Genomic DNA, 19,345 nt, shown 5'->3' with positions numbered 1-19,345 from the left:
TACTGCAAGGGTAAAATGCCTGTTTTTGTCTACGTGCTAAAAAAAAAGTGATACTCACCTGATATGCGGAGGGCCGGCTGGCTGGTTCTCTGGTCCCTGAAGCCTGTCTCCTCCGCTGCAGTGATGGAATGTCAATCAGCGTCCTTATGTCCCATACACTGTGTATAGAATGTGATGACTCGAGGATCTTTAGGCTGCATTCACACCTGACCGTTTTGTAGGGCGTTCTACGCTCGACGAACGCTCTACAAAACGGTCAAAAATATAAATTGCATTGTAGTCAATGCCCTCGTTCCCACCTCGCCGTATTTCCGCCCGTCCCTAACGCCCTACAAAACGGCCCACGCCTGAAAAGGTCCCGGGACTACTTTGGGCCGTTTTGTAGGGCGTTTTCCATTTGGATACTGCCAAGTAGCCTTTGGAATCGCGCGACGGTCGCACGACTTTTTTACCGCGAATCGCGGTAAAAAAACGCGTGACGGTCGCGCGACAGACGCGCATATTACAATACGCCTAGGTGTGAATGGGGCCTTAGACTGCTGCAGGGGAGGGGGAGAGAGGCTCCGGGTACTGATCTAAGAGCCAGCCAGCTCCAAGGTTCTGGTGAGTATAACTTTTTTTTGGCCTCTAGACAAAAACGAGCACTTAACTCTTGCAGTGCGGGGGTAGCAAGGTTTAAGAACATTTTTGCCCAGAGTTCTGTGCGACTAGTGAACTCCTAATGTGCACTTTTTCTGGTTGATTGACACATGAAGTACTAAAGCCAATGGATTGATATAGCAGCCAGGGAACTAACATTCTCAGAATAAAAGGTTGGTAATAGCAGCCTCCATCATTTCTAAGGGCAGGATTTCTTTAAAGTGATATTCACATGAAATGGGATTAGGTTGTTTTAATGCTGATCTAATAAATTAATACTGCTCCTTAATGTTTACAAATGTGTAAATTTTTAGTTTCCTGCAGCATCAGCTGGTCCCCTGAGCACTGGTCCTGATATCCTGTTTTAGGGTGGCTCCCTTCCCTTGCAGGGTCCTATGGAGCCACCCTTGTGTGTGCTAGTAAGCTGTATGTGGCTTCTTACACACACAGGCACAGCGAGGCAAGCTATTTGCCTGCCCCTCCCTTCTTCAAGATACTGAAAGACTGCTCTGTCACTTGTGATCTTGTACTGGGCAGGAAGATCAGGGAAGCCAAGCTTAGGGAGTTGGAGCTGTTTGGAAACATGATGACTGTAACTGTCTGAGCAACAAATTCAAACATATACTTTACTGGGAAATGTATAGAAGTTTGATCTGAATTCATTATTGAATAAATGTTTAACAGTATAACAATACTTTAACCACTGAAGATGTATAATGGGGATATATATGTAGGTCATTCACAGGTTAAAGTCCAATGTTTAGAAAAAAAGAATAAATTGAAACTTCTTCATCAAAGTAAAAAAATGTTAATTTATTTATTTTATTTTGCATTGGAGCCAGTAAAACATTGCAACTGTGATCAGTGGATGGTGGTTGCAATGCTCTGGCTCACAAGCCCCCTATGTAATAGCATTTTGATGGTGACTGGTTCTCTTTAAGAAGATATTAGTGGTCTATATCAACCCCCCTTTGCAGCCCATTGAAGCTGATCAAGCAGATCGTGTTTGATCATATTCTTCCATGGCCTCTCTGGCTGGGGAATGACAGTAGAGAAACCGGAAGTGACTAAATCAACGTCGCTTCCAGGTTCATTCAGTAGGGAGAAATGGACTGACACAATTTCACTCATCCCTGTAAATATTCACTTCCTGTGCATATTCACTTCCTGTGCACATTCACAGGATATGAGCTGCTGACGCAGCTCACAACTCTCACAGAGCCTGCTTTCTAAATTACAACTCAACGTCTGAACAAAGTAGCATTATCATTGCTTGAAGCAATGCATGATGGGATATGTAGACATAAGAAATGGAGATTGCATCACATCAAGCAGCAGGGAAAGAGATGCAAAGCACACTGGGAATCCAAGAAGCTGGTGAAAGTAATGAGCAGACTGAAGGCAGCACTCACTACATAAAAGGGATTTTTTTCAAGTACACTTTGATTGTATTATTAAAAACAACTATAACATGTATTCCTATTACAATTAGGGTTGCCGGACAGTCCAGGTTTTGAATGCTGTGACCGGGTTTCATGGCAAGATGTCAGGCAGACAGGGGCAACCAAAATTAAGATAGGGGCTACTGGCCCCCCACTGAAAATAGTCTCATGTGTGATATTTAGATTTGAATGGGTGGCGCTATTTACATATGAATAAGCCACGCCTCATTCTCCCCAAAAAATGTCCATGCGGCGCTAATTACAATGCTGATGTTATAACAGGATAGGGACTTTACAACTCATTTAAACGACAGAATGAGTATTTACTGGCTAGTAATTAAGATAATGAAGCCTCTATATTCCTCTCTGATCTAATTAATTAAGTTTGAGAAGCAATATCAGAATCCATGCTGATTTTACATTTGCAATGTCCAATCAATGATTGTACAGAGCCGTCCTGTCCACTAGATGTCCCCCATCAACTACAATCATTATAAATAGTGCTGGAAGATACCAAGCATCAAATGTGTGTGATTAAACACTCATGTATATAAGGATGCTGGGGGCGAGGGGGCGGGCGGCTCTTATATAAACTTCCACTATTAGTGACTCAACATCACTAGTGGAAAAAATGAACAGATTCAATTAACTTTTCAATAAATTCAATAAATTGTACTACAAATAATTAAACCCTGGGTAAAAAATGGATTATCTTCATTTCATCAAACATTCTGCAATATAAAAGGAGGAGGAGGCTGTGGAGGATCTCGGGTAAAAAGCATAGCTGAAAAGGTGATGCCACAAATTCAGTATTCAAACAGAAGAACATTTAAAGCGGCACTCCAGATCCAAAACCCTTCATTGATAGACACTGATCAGTCATAACAATATGACTACTGAGTGGTGAAATGAATAACATTGATTATCTTGTTACAATGGTACCTACAGGAGGTGAGAGGTATTAGGCAGCAAGTGAACGTTTTGTCCCTGAAGTTGATGTGTTGGAAGCAGAAAAAATTTGCAAGAGTAAGGATTTGAGTGACTTTGACAAAGACCACCTTGTGATGGGAGGATGTCTTGGTCAGAGCAACTCCAAAACTGCAGCTCTTGTGGAAGGGTTTGCAGGGGTCAGGATCTACCAAAAGTGGTCCAAGGAAGGAAAACCGGTGCATGTGGGGAGCAAAGGATGGGTTGTGTAGTCTGATCTAATAGAAGAGCTACTGTAGCTCAAATTGCTGAAAAAGTACATGCTGGTTCCGAAAAAAAGGTTCCTGAACTGTGCATTGCAGTTTGTTGTGTATGGGACTGTGTAGCCACAAATGGGTCAGGGTGCAATCCCCTCTGCTCCTTTTTTCCTCATTTGTCTCTCATTGTACTTGGATGCATAGATCTCTCTATAAATAATTTAAAGGGATGCACCGATACTGATACTAGTAATGGTGCCAATACCGAGTATTTGGGCGAGTACCCATACTCGCCCAAATGCTCCGATACCTTCCCCGATACCGGAAATTCCAGTCAGAGGAAGATCCTCTGACTGGCAGTGCAGTAGGGGTACATGGAGCTGGCCCAGCCAATCAGCATCGAGCCGGCTGAACAGCCTGTTCCTTACTGATTGGCTGGGAAGCCGGCTTCCTGGCCAATCAGTATCGAGCCGGCCGAACAGCCGGCTCCTTGGTGATTGGCTGGGAAGCCGGATTTACAGTCAATCAGCATAGAGCCAGCTTCCCGGCCAATTAGCAAGCCAGGAGAGGGTCATTACTCACCACCCGGCTTCCCAATTGGCTGGGAAGCCGGCTCGATGCTGATTGGTTTCCCGGCCAGTCACAATTGAGCTGGCCAAACAACATGGAGCTGGCTTCCCGGGAAATCCAGATTGCTCCTGATTCCTGATTGCCCGTGAAGCCGGCTCCATGCCAGCAGAAGCACCATTATCGGTACTCTGTATTGGCGAGTACCGAAAGCAAAATGTCGGTAGTCGTAATCGATACCGAAAAACCGGTATCGGTGCATCTCTAATAATTTACTATTTAAATTCCAAAAATGTTTTACTAGACTAAGTTGTTCAGGTCCAATCGCTGTAAGGAGTGCAGGTTATACATCCATTTACTACACTAAGGGCTCAAGCACATGGATGCCTGGGGCTGCACAATTTTACATTTTCCCGCCCGGGAGCCACATGCTGCATACAGCCACCCATAGAAAGACACCAGAACTTCACCGAATGTTTACCAAATTTTATGTTGCATGGCCCATGCGACCTTGTGCATGATACCTAAAGTTTTCATCCATATTTCTGCCAGTATACAGAAATAGTTCCTTAATGGATGGTTTAACTGAGGGCATGGCAGCGATGTCCCAGAATGTTGGGAGTTATAAGTATTGGGGATGGTGAAGCACAAGAGGCAAAAGTGGTGAGGTCAATAAGATAACTGTGCCGCTTTGCCCGGGAAAGAGCAAGCAATCCTTAAAAGCACACTCTTGAGGTGCACTCTTGGGCAAGTGCAGGAGACTTTTGTGTCTTCCTGTGTCTGGTCAATTGCCATTGGTTCAGCACTAGAGGGAAGGTGCCCAGTCAGGTACACTGGTGACATGACACTTCAGTGGTGAAGTGTGGCCTGGCCACCATTATGGTGTCAACATTTGCTCCCTCCTGTGTGAGTACTTGACCAAGCATAAAGCAGATATGCCTCCTGTAGCTGGCAATAACCTGACAGTAACTGCCACTTGTGCACAATGCATCTACTAGCAGCTTTAGGAGAGAATCATGCATGCAAGGAAAATCATGACACCAGAATCAAAAAACATTGCACATACAGCTATAAATGATACAAGTCAACTATAATTTTAAAATAAGGCAAATATCTATAAAATATGAATAAACACTTGGGAGTAACTATACATTTTTCATCTTCTGTGGTGAAGTCACATTAGTTATACTGAGCAGTTAGAAATGCTCTTCTTCTTTAATTCCAGTAATAGTATTCTGTTGCAAAATTTTTATTAAAGTTTTGTCAAAATGTTAACATTAGAGAACTGTTCTTACATCTCCAAGAATACAGTAACATGAAAGGGGATAGCAATCATACAGCAGTTGGTATATAGAAGCAACTCACAAGGAGTACAATTGCTATCCAAAGCCATAAACCCAGGAGTGTTGGTCCAATATACTGCATAGCTAAATGGGCATCAGTATCCAAAGGTGAACCAGGGATAAAGTAATATGGAGGATCAGAAGAGGGATAACTGCAGAGCAGTAAAGAAAGAGAGTAGAGTAGAAAGAAACAAGAGTATAACAGTATCAACATCCTCGCGATTGATAGGTTGAATAAAAGAGTTACCACTAAATTATGCCACCGATCGGTTCTTAAACTGTGAGTGTCAGCTCACCACACTCCCATCGATCTCCGCCCGCCCATACCATTCAGTGTCCAGTTATTGTATTCTAGTTGAATATATTTTTTTCTGTTTGCTTTTACACAGTATGTGAGTGATTTGTTGGCACATGTTGTGATTTCACTGACATTCTAAAATTAACATTTAAATCCCCGGACAGTTCTTTGGTTATAACATGGCTTTCAACCACTCGAGCTGTTGTTTTCCCAAGGTGTACAATGTAACATGTTTGTGTTCTATAATTATAGCTGCTTGTGATGAACTCTTTTTTTCATTTCTGCCAATCAGCCTTAGCAGGTGGAAGGTTCCACATAGAACAATTTCCTGCATTGTGTAACTGGATGACATAATTGCAGAATTAAACTGGTGAGCTGACACAACTTCACTGAATACTTGCTAATATGCATGTGAGGGTTTAGCATCAAACAGAAACTTTTAAGGAAATGGACCATCTGGCCAACTCTATCCCGACCCTACACAGACTCTATCTACACCACTTGCAGTACACCACCCATGTATGATGTATGTCCTGTGTAAATAAATCTGAGTATTTTGTTTCCCAGTGCAAACCCCAACATGGAGGGGTGGCCAGGGAGCCTGATCTCACTCCCCCTGGCTAGGCGTCAGGCTCAAAACAGACAGGATCCATATACCATCTGTGCCCACCATCTTCCTCTGGAGCCTTTTTAATTCAAAAGATGCCGTAACCCAGTCCCGAGCCATCTGGGGTTGTCACAAGGGGTACAGCTAATACATGGACACTTGCTGATAGTTCAAATGGAGTGACCCACAATGAAGTCATTGCTCTAGTACTTCACATGATGACCATATCCAGCAACCCTTAGGTTGAAACACTTGCCAATAGGGATGAGATTTGGGTTGGCTGCTACCAGGGGTTTGGGGATCCAGTGTGATCAAAAATTCACAGTCCTGGCAAATGAATGTGGAAATTCTACAGACTTAATGTACTGCCACAATAATGTATTGTGGCCAACAGGGCTATATTGGCCAATAATGGTCGCTTTGTTATGTGCCAGCCCCCACACTATAAAATGGTGGATTTCCAGCAGCCATTTGTCAGTGTCTTGGAGTAATGTAAGGAGAGCTGGCTGTCTGTGTAGAGAGTTATTTGCTATACTGTGCTATAATGTGCTACTCTACTGTGGATTGCAGTATTGTGGGCTACATATTCCTGTTACCCCTTTTCTCCCGTGTTCACTGTTCACTGCACAGACCCAACAGTCCTTTTAAGGACTACATTTTTGTGTGTTAGTAACTAGGGATGCACCGATACCGTTTTTTCGGTATCGAGTACAAGTACCGATATTTTTTTTCGGTACTCACCAATACCGGAAGTCTCATTAAGGAAGTCGGATGGCATGTAATGACTCACCGCCCGGTTCCTGATTAGCCGGGAAGCCGGCTCCATGCTCCCTCGTCACCAGATGACGAGGAAGCATGGAGCTGGCTTTCTGGCCAATCAGGAAGCAGGGGACGGGTAATGACTCGTCACCCGGCTTCCTGATCAGCCGGGAAGCTGGCTCCGTGCTCCTTCGTCACCAGGTGACAAGGAAGCATGGAGCTGCCTTTCTGGCCAATCAGAAAGCCGGGGGCGGGTAATGACTTGCCACCCGGCTTCCTGATTGGGCAGCTTCCCGACCAATCAGGAAGTGGGGCAGTGAGTCATTACACGCCACCTGGCTATGCTAAACAGCATGTGGCCTGCTCTGGAGCTTCTGACTGCCCTGTAGCCCGTCCGCTGTCTGAGAGGCCCTTTAGCACAATGTGAGATTTTGTAAGGAGAGGCCAATTTGCAGAAAATGATACCTGCCACTATTACCAGTTCCTGCTGCCACTTCTCCTAGCATATTCTGGTGCTACAGCACTGTAAAGTAGGTTTGCCACCCATCCGGGATTACCCGGACAGTCCGGGTTTGGAATCCGGTGCACAGGTGTCAGCCCACCTCCCACTCGGGCACATTATTCAATTCGGACTCAGAAAGCCCATGTGTTGGAATTACTTCCTGTTGCCGCTCTTTGTAGTTGTGAGTCTAAAGCCGCGGGGGATAGAGAGAGAGCTTGTCTGGGTGTCTGGCAGCAAGGCCTGATCATCATTGGCGGTAGCATCTCAGCTGTTGGATGGGCACGCTTGCCAGGTAGGTACCCCCCCTTCCCTGTACAGTTGGTACCTTCCTGTGTTCGTGCAGGAAGATTTTCAGGGGGCGGAGTGCCTTCTGGCTTTGACAGGGGTTCCTTTCATTTTCCACACAATGTCGTGCATTTCCATGGTCCAGGCGAGCCAGCCATCAGCACCATGAAAACGAATGATACCATGATACGCATGCTATCCCACCGCACTCCTGACCGGAAACAAACCCAAAACTCGGTTGGGTGCCGATGCGACCGCAGACGCCTCCGCCAATAGTACAAAATCGGTAAATGGTCACTCGCACTCCAACTTGATGCAAAGTCAATACCTTTTATTGACTGGGATAGTGTCACATTAATAGCGAAGTTTCGGAACCAAGTGGCTCCTTTTTCAGGCAAACATAAAATGTGACTTTATGTTTGCCTGAAGTTCCCCGTCCTAATGCTGCGGTATCCCTTGATAGTGGCTGTCGGCTCCCTGCAGATGTCAGAACGAAGTACCGCCTGTGATCACTACTCAGACAGAGATCTCTGGAAAATCCGCAGCGATGTTCACCCGCAGTAGCTTTAGCGTCTCCGAGCTCCCCCAATCATGACATGTATCAAAGCATCAAACAGAAGCCCTTATTGTGCAGTAGGATGATGAAAATATCTTTAAAAAAATATAGCAGCTTACATTAAAATCTTCAAGTACCGGCCGATAAATAAACAGACAGATATCTTCGTGGACTTGTCTAGCACATAGGTAACGTCAGTAAGAGAGATCTGCCATCCTTTGACAAAGTCAATGACAAAGTCAATGTGAAGAAACGTGTCAGTTGGGATCTTACTGACTTCTAATTTGATTCATTCTTATTTATTACACCTACTTGATCATTGTTCACATCAATACTTAAGAGTACATTTATATTTTAATTTTAGAAGTTTTTAGCGCTCTGCAGTGTCACTGTATATTGTATTGCTGGGATTTGTAGTCCTCATTAGTCCCCTTACACCTTCCCCTGGCTGCCTCTCCTCGCTCTCTCCTCTATATATTTTTATATCAAATTTTAAAAACAATTGCAGCCCGTGGCGCTGAGATTGTGGATTTGGGGTTTTCATGAGCTGTAAGCCATAATCATCACAATTATGACAAATCACGGCTTGAACTATCTTGCTTTGCATGTGATGAGTCTATCTCATATATTAATTTCACCTTTTAAGTTGCATTAGTGAAATAAATGAACTTTTGCACGATATTCTAATTATTCGAGTTTCACCTGTACTGTTCTGGCGCTAACTAATGTCTACACAACACATACCTGAGGTCTATATTTTGAATGTTTTGGAAATAATCGGGAATAGGAGGATGGGATGGGGTTTTGGGGTGTGATTTTGAAGTGCTTGTTTGCATTCTGTTTTCATATTTAATCAAACTTTTTTTTTTTTTAAATATTTATTGATTTTCAGTTAGAAAAAAAGGAACACAAATGGTTTACACAGTATAGTGTGATGACAGAGTATTCAATGCATACAGTATAATTCAAACTTGTGATGCAGATGCATAGTTATACATTATAATGACATCTAGTGACACCAAGGGAAAGAGAAGAAGAGAAACAAAGAAAGTCAGATAGGGGGTCCATCGGAGGGGGGAGCATCATTAGTAACAGGAAGGTATCCTAACGGGTCCGTGAGCCTCAGTTCCAGTTGAAGGCCATCCAACTCGACCATATGGTCGCATAAGGTCCTGTCACTAGAAGGTAAGGTGATACATATCCATATTGGGGTGATGATACCGAATCCATGGTTCCCATACGTCTAGAAATTTAGTATTAGTGTCCGCCAGGATACAGGACAATCTTTCATTTAGCATGATGTTGTCTAACCTTTGTGTAAATTCCCCATAGGGGATAATTTGTTTCTTCCAATTGCCTGCGATGGTCAGTTTGGCTGCTAGGAAAATTTGGTGTGCCAAAGATCTGTGGGAAGTGTGCAAGCTCGGTATGGTGTCGTGCAACAACGCTTGCGTGGGGTCTTTGAGGAGGTGTTTGTGAAATAGACTCGATAGTAAGCGAAAAATCCTGTTCCAAAAGCTTGAGACAAATGGGCATGTCCACCAGATGTGTAACATATCTCCTGGTAGGGTGCACCCCCTAAAGCACTTATTAGACAAGGATGGATACATTTTGGCTAGACGAGTAGGGACCATATACCACCGGTATAGGACTTTATAGGCTACTTCCCTATTTGTCACGTTTATAGAACTCTTAGAAATGTTTCTCCATACCCGTTCCCAATCTTCAACTGACCATGACAGATTAAGATCTTTTGACCATTTAGCAGGGTAAGTATGCCTGTCTAGCTGTGGTAATAAATTAAGCTGGGAGTAGAGAGTAGACACCAGGTGAGGTCCGTCCGGTGATCTAAGGCATATACGCTCAAAACACGTAAGTGGGGCGTGTTGAGCCTTTTTTCTCACCTTCATTGAGGACACCCAGTACTGTAGTTGTATGAAGCGGAATAGTTCTGTGTTGGGGACCGCTTTATGTTCCTTAAGCTATGACCAAGTCGGGGTGGTGTTTGTGCAAAGGAAGTCGTATAGTCTGTTGTACCCATTTTCCCCCCACCATTTAAATAGAGTCGGATTGGTGTATGCCGGTGGAAATAAAGTTTGAGAGTTTATGGGAAGAAGGGGCAGGTACGGAGATATAAGATAAGCCTCTCTGTGTATAGTGACCAGGGGCAGGAGCTGGGACGCCTGGTAATAAAGAGTTATGTTTGGCACACCAATGCCTCCTTCTTTTTTATGTTTGTATAGTGTGTACCGCGGTGTCCTGGGCCGTAGGGGGTGCCAGATAAACTTAAGTATGCTCCGCTGCAAAGATCTTAGAGCAAAGGACGGCACTGCTATCGGCAAGACTCTAAAGAAGTACAACAGTCTAGGGAGTATGGTCATTTTGACAGCTGCAAGTCTGCCAAACCAAGAGAGGCTATGTCGTGTCCAATTTGTCAGCAAAGATTTGAGGTGCTTAAACAGAGGTACATAATTGATCGCATACAGAGTTGCATATGTAGGGGATATGTTCACCCCTAGGTATTTCAGATATTGTGTTTCCCACGTGAATGTGAAATTCTCACGTAGGAGTTCATATGCTGGCTGTGAGAGGGTGATATTCAGAGCTGCTGATTTCGCCCAGTTGGCCTGATACATCTGAAAAGAGTTTCAGAATGTGCAGTAGATTGGGAATTGAGGTGTGGGGCTGGGTTATGGTCAGTAGGACATCGTCCGCGAATAAGCTTTTTTTATATTCCACACCCGCTACCTCAACTACCCGCACACTAGGATTAGATCTGATCAGGTGTATCAGAGGTTTGATGGCTATGGCGAAAAGGACTGGGGAGAGGGGACAGCCTTGGCGGGTACCCCTCCGGATTGCAATGGTATCTGAGACCCGTCCCAAATATTTAATCTTTGCTGTAGGGCTAGCATAGAGAGCTTGTAGCCATGTTAAGAAGGGGCCTTCAAAGCCCCAGCGTCCCATTATATAGCATAGGTGGTCCCAGGAGATAGAGTCGAACGCCCGTTGTATATCTAGGGACACATTTTTCTGATATTGTCACCCGCTTGCCTTGCTGGGATGAACCCCACCTGGTCCCTGTGGATTATCTGCGGTAGAAAGGAGTTAATGCGAACAGTTAGGATTTTCGTGAGTATTTTTACATCAACGTTTAGAAGGGATATGGGACGATAATTGTTTGTGTCTAAATGGTCCTTATCTGGCTTAGGGACGATTGAAATGTAGGCCAATAAGGCAGATGGGTGTACTGAGTCTCCCATTCGGAGTGCGTTATACATGGCAGTTAAGTTAGGGGCTAGGATGGGCGCTAATTTTTTATAATAAAGGGAGGAAAAGCCATCTGGGCGGGGGCTTTGGACGTTTTAAGGCACTTAATGGAGGCTACCACCTCCTCTTCCAAGATAGGTGAATGTAGCCGGTCAAGAGCTGCTGGGGGAACAGTGGGAAAGGAGAGATCTTTGAATAAGGCATCCGCTTTTGCCCTCTGGCACGGCGACGTTGAATTGTCGTGGGAGAGAGGTCAGCAAAAATCTGGAACTTGTGCCCTTGGAAGGCGAGTTCCCTCCGGCCCCTTGTTGCCTGCATCACCGCCTCCTTAGAACGGTAGAAGGTAAATTTAACGATTATGTCCCTTGGTGGGCCCTCTGGGCGTTTTGCGGCAAGTGCTCTGTGTATACGATCGAACTCCAGTCTCTCTACTGGCATCAAGGGTATAAGTTCTTGCAGTAGGGCCGTGATTGTGGATTGCGGGTCCTCTATGGTTTCAGGTAGGCCGTGAAAGCGGAGGTTCCCGCGCCTGGCTCTGTTCTCCATATCCTCCACCTTGTCCATCAGGGCAATGAGGTCAGTATTAACAGTGTCCAGATCGTGCTCATGAGATTCCATCACCTCAATAACATCATCTACCTTCTTCTCCAGCTGATCTGTACGTGCCCCCAAGATCCCTGAGCTCTCTGGTCAGTGTCTCATTTAGCTTGTCAGAGACTGCCGTCAGTTCAGTGTGCAGCATAGCTTGAAACTTCTCCAACAGTGCTGCATCTCTAGGATCCACTTGGTCGTCACCCTGGGTCATGGGCAGGCTATCCAGGGAGGGCGAGTCCTGCTCGTCTAGTAGAAGGTGCCTCAAGGCAGCCAGCCCTGGTGCTGTTCGGGCGGCCGCCATCTTGGGTGTACCTCGTTGCTGGGGCTGCGACTTTCGTGCGTCTTTCTGCCTCCTGCTCTGCCGCATATCGCCGCCACTGGGGGTGCCGAGGATCGGGGACTGATCATCAGTGTCCCGGTGTCACTCAAACTGCTAATGATAGCTGAACGATGCTCTCGGGGGACCGGGTGTTGCGGAGCCTCTTCAGACCGCGGCCATCTTACTCAGCGGCTCGCCACGCCCCCCCTTAATCAAACTTTTAAGACAATGCAATGTAGGACAATAGAAAAAGAAACACACAAACTACTGTATACTATTAAACTGTTTTGCCAGTGGCTAGTCTGTACAAAGCTGAGGGCTTTAGCTTATTTTTTTAAGCAGAAAGTCTCCTTTATCTTTTAGATCAGTTCTGACTGCTATGTCTACCAGCCAATTCAGGCCTATTAATGCCTGATTGAAAAGAAATCAGGTGCTTCAGCCAAAGCTACTTAAAAAAGCCAATTTTCAAGTTAAAGTTAAAGGAGAATTATGAGGCGAATGATTTTCACTCAGCCTCATAATCTGAGTCGACCTGTGACAATGAAACCGTCACAGGTCGGCTCAGTAGATCGGGAAGTGAGCGAACACATACCGTCGCTCGTTCACTTCTCGATCTATCCCTGCAGAGAGCCGTGACTGTCACTCACGGCTCCCTACAGGGATTCCCCTCTCCCCTGTCTGATCCTCCAGCGCTGACTGGCGAAATGGACGGGGAAGGGGGCGGGCACAGCTGGCTCTGCCTCTGGATAAGCAGAGCCAACTGTCAATCCCGCAGCTGGGTGGATCTCAACAGCAATGTCGGGATCCGTCCCGGCTGCGGCGTCTCAGTATACCGCGAGCTGTAGCTCGCGGTATACTGAACTTTGGGTCACGAGAGGACGCTAGTTTGTGTTCTCCCGTGATCCTTAGGAGAACTATGGGGAAAATCCCTAACCCCATAGTTCTCCTTTTATCAGGTTGGAGTGCTGCTTCTGTATTTAATCCAAGCTAAGTTCAATAATCAAGTACACATGAATATGTGTTGCCAGAATACTGACACTGTCCATGAAAATTGCACTGTTCTGAAATATCATGTACAGCTTAAAGGCATTTTCCAAGAAGATATATATATAAGGAACCTCAGGCTTTCTCAGTTGCATAGTATTTAAAAAAATATATTTTGGATGTCTAAATCGTCCTCATGAGAAATAAATGGGCATTTATGATTTTTTTTTTGCATTGGAGTCTGCAGAGCATTGCAAATTAGAGCTGCAGTTAACGATTACTTTCAAAATCGATTAGTTAGCCGATTACTAAGTTCGATTAATCGGATACAAAAATAAAATACATTTGAAAACATTGCTCCAGTGATGGACTACTAGTTTGTATTGAGATTGCAGTACATCACAGGAGCAAGCTTGGAGCAGTGTAAATAAAAAAGAAAAAAAAAATGTGTGGTGTGCAATATAGTGAAATAAAAAGTGTAAAATTATACAGCAATGAATGCAGAATAGTACCGGCTACAGAGGACTCCAAAACCCAGCAATAGTACATTATACAGCACAATTTAGAATACCACCAGATATAGAGGAGCACAACAAATCCCAGCAATAGTACATTATACAGCGAAATGCAGAATACCACCAGATATAGAGGAGCACAACAAATCCCAGCAATAGTACATTATACAGCGAAATGCAGAATACCACCAGATATAGAGGAGCACAACAAATCCCAGCAATAGTACATTATACAGCGAAATGCAGAATACCACCAGATATATAGGAGTACAACAAAGCCCATACATTGAGTGTGAGGCGGGGAGGAGGTGCGGCGTGTGGAGTGTGGATGCGGGCGGGTCTGGCAGCGGCGAGCGTGAGGTGGGGAGGAGGTGTGGCGCACAGCGTGTGTGGAGCCATGAACAGCCAATCTGAACAGCTGATTAATCGATGATTGAAAAAGTTGACAATTTTTTCAATAATCGATTATGTCGATTAGTTGTTGCAGCCCTATTGCAAAAGCGATCAGGGACTCATGGGTGCAATGCACAGGCTCCTGCAAACTCCATTATGGGGATGGAGCAAGAAATCAATGGACTATGGTGGTGACAGGCAGGACTTTGAATTCACCCTGTGAATGGATCTGTGAATTGATGATGAAGTCAAGCCAAATTCAAATATACACAGGACACTCCGGGGAGTAAACCCCATGATTCAGGTAAGGGGTAGTGGTGGGGTTTAAGGGTGGTGGGGCTGGGTCATGTGACCATGTTTATTGTTACACCCTAAATATGGTTGTAACACAAAATATGGTACGAAAGGTGGACTATGCTTTTAACAAAATATACAAAGTCTAGCTATTTTTGGCAACTTTTGAGTTTGTTTGTGAAATAATTGTTACCAATCTAATGTAGCCGCGAGGAGCTTGGCGTGTTGTTTTTAGTGCATTCAGCCATTACTCAATCACATGCGTGGTTGAGGAAAGGAGATGCTGTTTTTATTTATCTCCCTAGTCTCAGCACTTTCTATATGCATTTATTTAAAGATACCAGCATGCTGCTGGGTCACAACTGGCAATTATTAGACAGGAGGAGCGAAGAAGTGTCATTGTAATTGTAGCTGGCAAGCTGGGGCTGTACACTTCAATGAAATCTGCAGCCAGTGGAGTTCACCTAGGTGAGTGGCTTTTATTTATTCATTGGAACAGGCACAGTGCTGAATTAGAAGTGTTACAGCAGGGATTCACTAAACACAAGCCTATACCACATTCACACTTTTATTCACAGCTTACACTAGGCATTGACACTAAACAAGCTGCAATTGTTACTCTTTGAAACTGCACGTTCTTAAATGGATTTCCACTGAGAATTTCCAAGAACAATGTATTGTATTGCTGTTAAAGAAATCTGCTGCTTAAAGAAACATGGAGGCTACTACTGTTATCAATGGTCTCTCTGTAATATTGGCACCCATCTCTCTATCAACCTCTTCTGTCTGAGTTTCTCAGGGAGGAAACATTGAGATTACAGTGAATTGATCATGCATTTGTAGTGTTTGCTACACATACAAGAGGCCTTCATTTTCCATTGGGGATTTTCTGGAACTTGTTGCTGTACCTTTAAGACCCCAAGGCTACATCCACAGTGTGCGTTTTGGGATTCCTGCGACAAGAATACTAAATCGCCCATTTAGATGCAGTCACTGTCACCCGCTCAATGACTGGGTGACAGTGGCCGCATCTGTAAGTGCAGTCCATTTATTCCAAACCACATGTAAACGTATCACATACAATTACATGCACACTGCTACGTACAGATGCGGCCGCTGTTACCCGGTCATTAACTTGACCGAGCGACAGCAGCCGCATCTAAACGGGCAACAGTTTAAATGAGGCCTTAGGAATAACATGATAAGCAAAGAATATTCCATGACTGGCTAGAGTTAGGGGTTCATTTATAAACAATTCGTAGAGCCATTCACCCTGCAGATCTCCGTTAACGGGAAGTGTTCTATGCGAATAGAGACAAAGATTAATGTTCTATGGTCAAAAACTAGATGCTGATTCCCTTTCCTTTAATTTAACAGTGGACTGTACGTCAGACATCATGGTCAGAGTAAGGATTATAAGCTGTGTGCTGGCTGTGCTGATTTGTGTTCATATACTATTATTGTTACTACATCTGCAAAAAGTAAAGAAAACACGAGAAAAGGAGAAAGTCCATCTGCTGATTCTTTCCACCTGGAGGTCAGGTTCATCTCTGGTCGGTCAGCTCTTTAGCCAGCACCCCAATGTTTTCTACTTGATGGAGCCAGCTTGGCACGTATGGAAGACTATGTCTTACTCCAGTGGAGATGTTCTTCACATGGCCGTGAGAGACTTAGTCCGATCAGTCTTCAAATGTGACATGTCTGTGTTTGATGCCTATGCGAACAGTAATATGAAAGTTTCTGACCTTTTTCTGTGGTACAGCAGCAGAGCCTTGTGTGCACCCCCAGCATGCGATTATTTTTCTCATGATGAAATGGTCAATGTAACAGCATGTAGACAACTCTGCCGAAATGTTTCAATTGGTAAAGCAGAAGAAGCATGCAGCAGGTATAGTCACATTGTTGTAAAGGAGGTTCGTTTTTTTAACCTCAGAGTCCTCTATCCTCTTCTGAAGGACCCTTCCTTGAACCTGAAGATTCTCCATTTGGTTCGTGACCCTCGAGCTGTTGCCAAGTCCCGCAGGCAAACCCTTACATCACTAGCTGTTGACAATGGAATTGTCCTTAACACGAAAGGAACAAAAAACAGTGATGCCAGGTTCCTTGTATTACGTAAAATCTGTCAAAGTCATGCTAACATGTACAAAATGGCTATCGATGACCCCCCTGAATTTCTGAAAGGGAGATATATGATGGTTAGATATGAGGACTTGGTACGAGATCCTCTAAGAGAAGTACAAGAGATGTATAAGTTTGCAAACTTAGGAATGACTGACAAGTTAGGTGACTGGATCCACAACATTACACATGGCCAAGGACCACCTAAAAGAAATGAAGCCTTTGAGATCACCCCGCGGGATGCATTAAATGTCTCCCAAGCTTGGAGGTCTGTGCTACCATTTCAGATAGTCAGGCAAATACAGGGTGTGTGCAAGGATGCAATGAATACATTTCGTTATCAGTTTATGAAGTCTGAGACACAGCAAAGAGATCTATCGGAGGATTTCATATTGCCAAGGACAGAGCATTAGTTCAGACTGATTTCTTGATTTTCAGGGGGACAATGTTTTGTTTGATGCACGGTATGTAGAACCGTTTTCTTTCTACAGCCTTATGGGCCTGACTTTGTCTATAAATATTTGGCAATATATTTGGATGTCATGTCAAAATAAAATTAGGATCCATGTGAATATTGATCACTTTTGTAGACATTTACTTGTGTATGGTCAACCTTTGACATGTGACCTGCTCAGGATGTACTGTATATAACCTCATGTTAATCAGGGAACAAAGGCTGCTGCTTTTGTGTTGACTCAGAGGCTACGATTTCTTTGCATTTCCATCAGAAAAATGAAAATGAAATATATAGTCTTATCTTAAAGGGGATGATTTATAAAACTCACTCCAAGCCATACGCTGGGCGAATGCCGCTCACATGATATACCCACCAATAGATGGAGCTGAAGAGCATAAGAATTTCCTTTACTCCTCAGCACCATTGATTGGCAGGAATGCTGTGCAATTGGCATTCACCCAGCTTATGGCTGGGTGGAAGTTTTTTAAACCATCCCCAGAGGGTGTCTCTGTTTTTTTTTTGCTATGATTTATATGGCACAACTGTGCTAGATTTATATGGCACAAGCACCCACCATTATAGTCACTAAAAAGTAAGTAAGTGCAGTATGGGGTGTTTGTATTATTTTTTTTATTGCCTCTCTATTTGTCCTTTGTCACCAGCACATAAAGCGATGGGAAATCCAAAAGGTATTGGGACACCTTTTCCAGGAACAAATCTAAAGGTGCCCATACACCTTGCGATCATCGGACAAAACTTTTTGTCCGATGATCGACCCGTCGTACGATTTGCATATGGCGGCCCCATCCTGCCCTGATCATCACAAGGTTCAATAAGTGGTAGTTAAAAAAAAACACCTGGACGAATTGCGTTAATCGTCCGCACGTATTTTCGTCTGCGCATCAGCAGTGTTAATTGTAAGAATTTTGACGTACGGATACGCCACCAACCTTGCGAAAATCATACGATCGACCAAAGTTTTCTAGCCTGCTGGAAAGACGAACGTCGTACGATTGTACAGTATTTGCGGATGTAGACTCCCCATCAACCGTACGAATATCGGACGAAAACACGATCGCAAATGAAAATCGGCCGATATTCGTAAGGTGTATGGGCAGCTTAAGAGAGGATTTCCCTTTACTTTGGAGAGATTTCCATTCACTTCCTGATTCGTCTTTGGAAGAGGAAGTGAAATCTCCAAAACGGTACACAAAATTTAGTATGCTAGCTGTAGAGCAATAATGCGAAAACACGCCAATTAAAGGGAAGGATTGCTACAAATAGAAATAAAAAATATGTTAATTTCCACCGGCACTGTGTAGCAGCTTTGAAAAAATATATTTTGTCTGGTAAGAGTTTCGGTATTGCTTCCTGTTTTTAACATCATCTTTTTTTTCTACTTATACTTTGTTTTCTGAAGGGTGCATCACCTGGTATACAGCACCTGGTATACAGAGCGTTAATTGAAAAGAAATCTTTAAATCCCTAGACAGATACTGTATATTAAAGTTGAGCAGCACTGGGTCACTGTGTGTTTATTTACTAGAGCAGATTGCTGTCAGGCCGGGGCTTTTGTGCTTTACTAAGGAAGAAACAAGGCATTGAACACTTACGATATATATAGTATCGAGTACCGATATTTTTTTCTCAGTACTCGCCGTTACTGAATACCGATACCGAAAATCCCATTAAAGAAGACGGGTGGCGTGTAATGACTCTGTACGGAGTTACTGTAAGGAGTGCAGCTTCCTCATTAGCCGGGAAGATGGGCAGCGAGTCATTACCGGCCCCCCGGCTTCCTGATTAGCCCAGTAGCTGGCTCCATACTCCCTCATCACTAGGAGAGGAGGAAGCATGGAGCCGGCTTTCTGGACAATCAGGAAGCCGAGGGAGCGGGTAATGACTCGCCACCCAGCTTCCTGATTGGCCAAATTTGCATCCAATCAGGAAGAACGGCAGCCAGTCATTACGCGCTGCCCGGCTTCCTGATTGGCTGGGACGCCGCCCGGCTTCCTGATACCAGAAGTTCGGGTATAGGAATAGGCATCGGTGCATCCCTAGTAAAAACCATACATTATTTACATGTATGGTATACTGAACATGAATAGGCACGATTTACTATCATTTCTAACCAGCCTGCCATGTACAATAATTGCTAAAGCTGTCCATTGACTGCTCAATCATCGTTTGCTATTTTTAGGGCTGTTTCAGAGCTATAG

General features: G+C 44.2%; 1 protein-coding gene across 1 annotated transcript; it reads left to right on the top strand.

Moving 5' to 3' along the window:
- Nucleotides 1-15,948: 15,948 nt before the first annotated feature.
- Nucleotides 15,949-17,082, top strand: LOC108786148 (carbohydrate sulfotransferase 5-like). The gene has a single exon (XM_018555384.1). The coding sequence runs from the start codon at nucleotides 15,949-15,951 to the stop codon at nucleotides 17,080-17,082; it is 1,134 nt and encodes a 377-aa protein (XP_018410886.1).
- The last annotated feature ends 2,263 nt before the right edge of the window (nucleotides 17,083-19,345 follow it).

This window comes from Nanorana parkeri, unplaced genomic scaffold (genome assembly GCF_000935625.1).
Source record: "Nanorana parkeri isolate BGI_ZX_2015 unplaced genomic scaffold, ASM93562v1 scaffold195, whole genome shotgun sequence".
Lineage (NCBI taxonomy): Eukaryota > Metazoa > Chordata > Amphibia > Anura > Dicroglossidae > Nanorana > Nanorana parkeri.
Note: the sequence above shows the minus strand (reverse complement) of the source record. Positions and strands in the feature narration are given on the sequence as shown.

Bases quoted from the DNA above. Each gene is read 5' to 3' on its own strand.
- LOC108786148 (XM_018555384.1), top strand. From the start codon at position 15,949: ATGGTCAGAGTAAGGATTATAAGCTGTGTGCTGGCTGTGCTGATTTGT.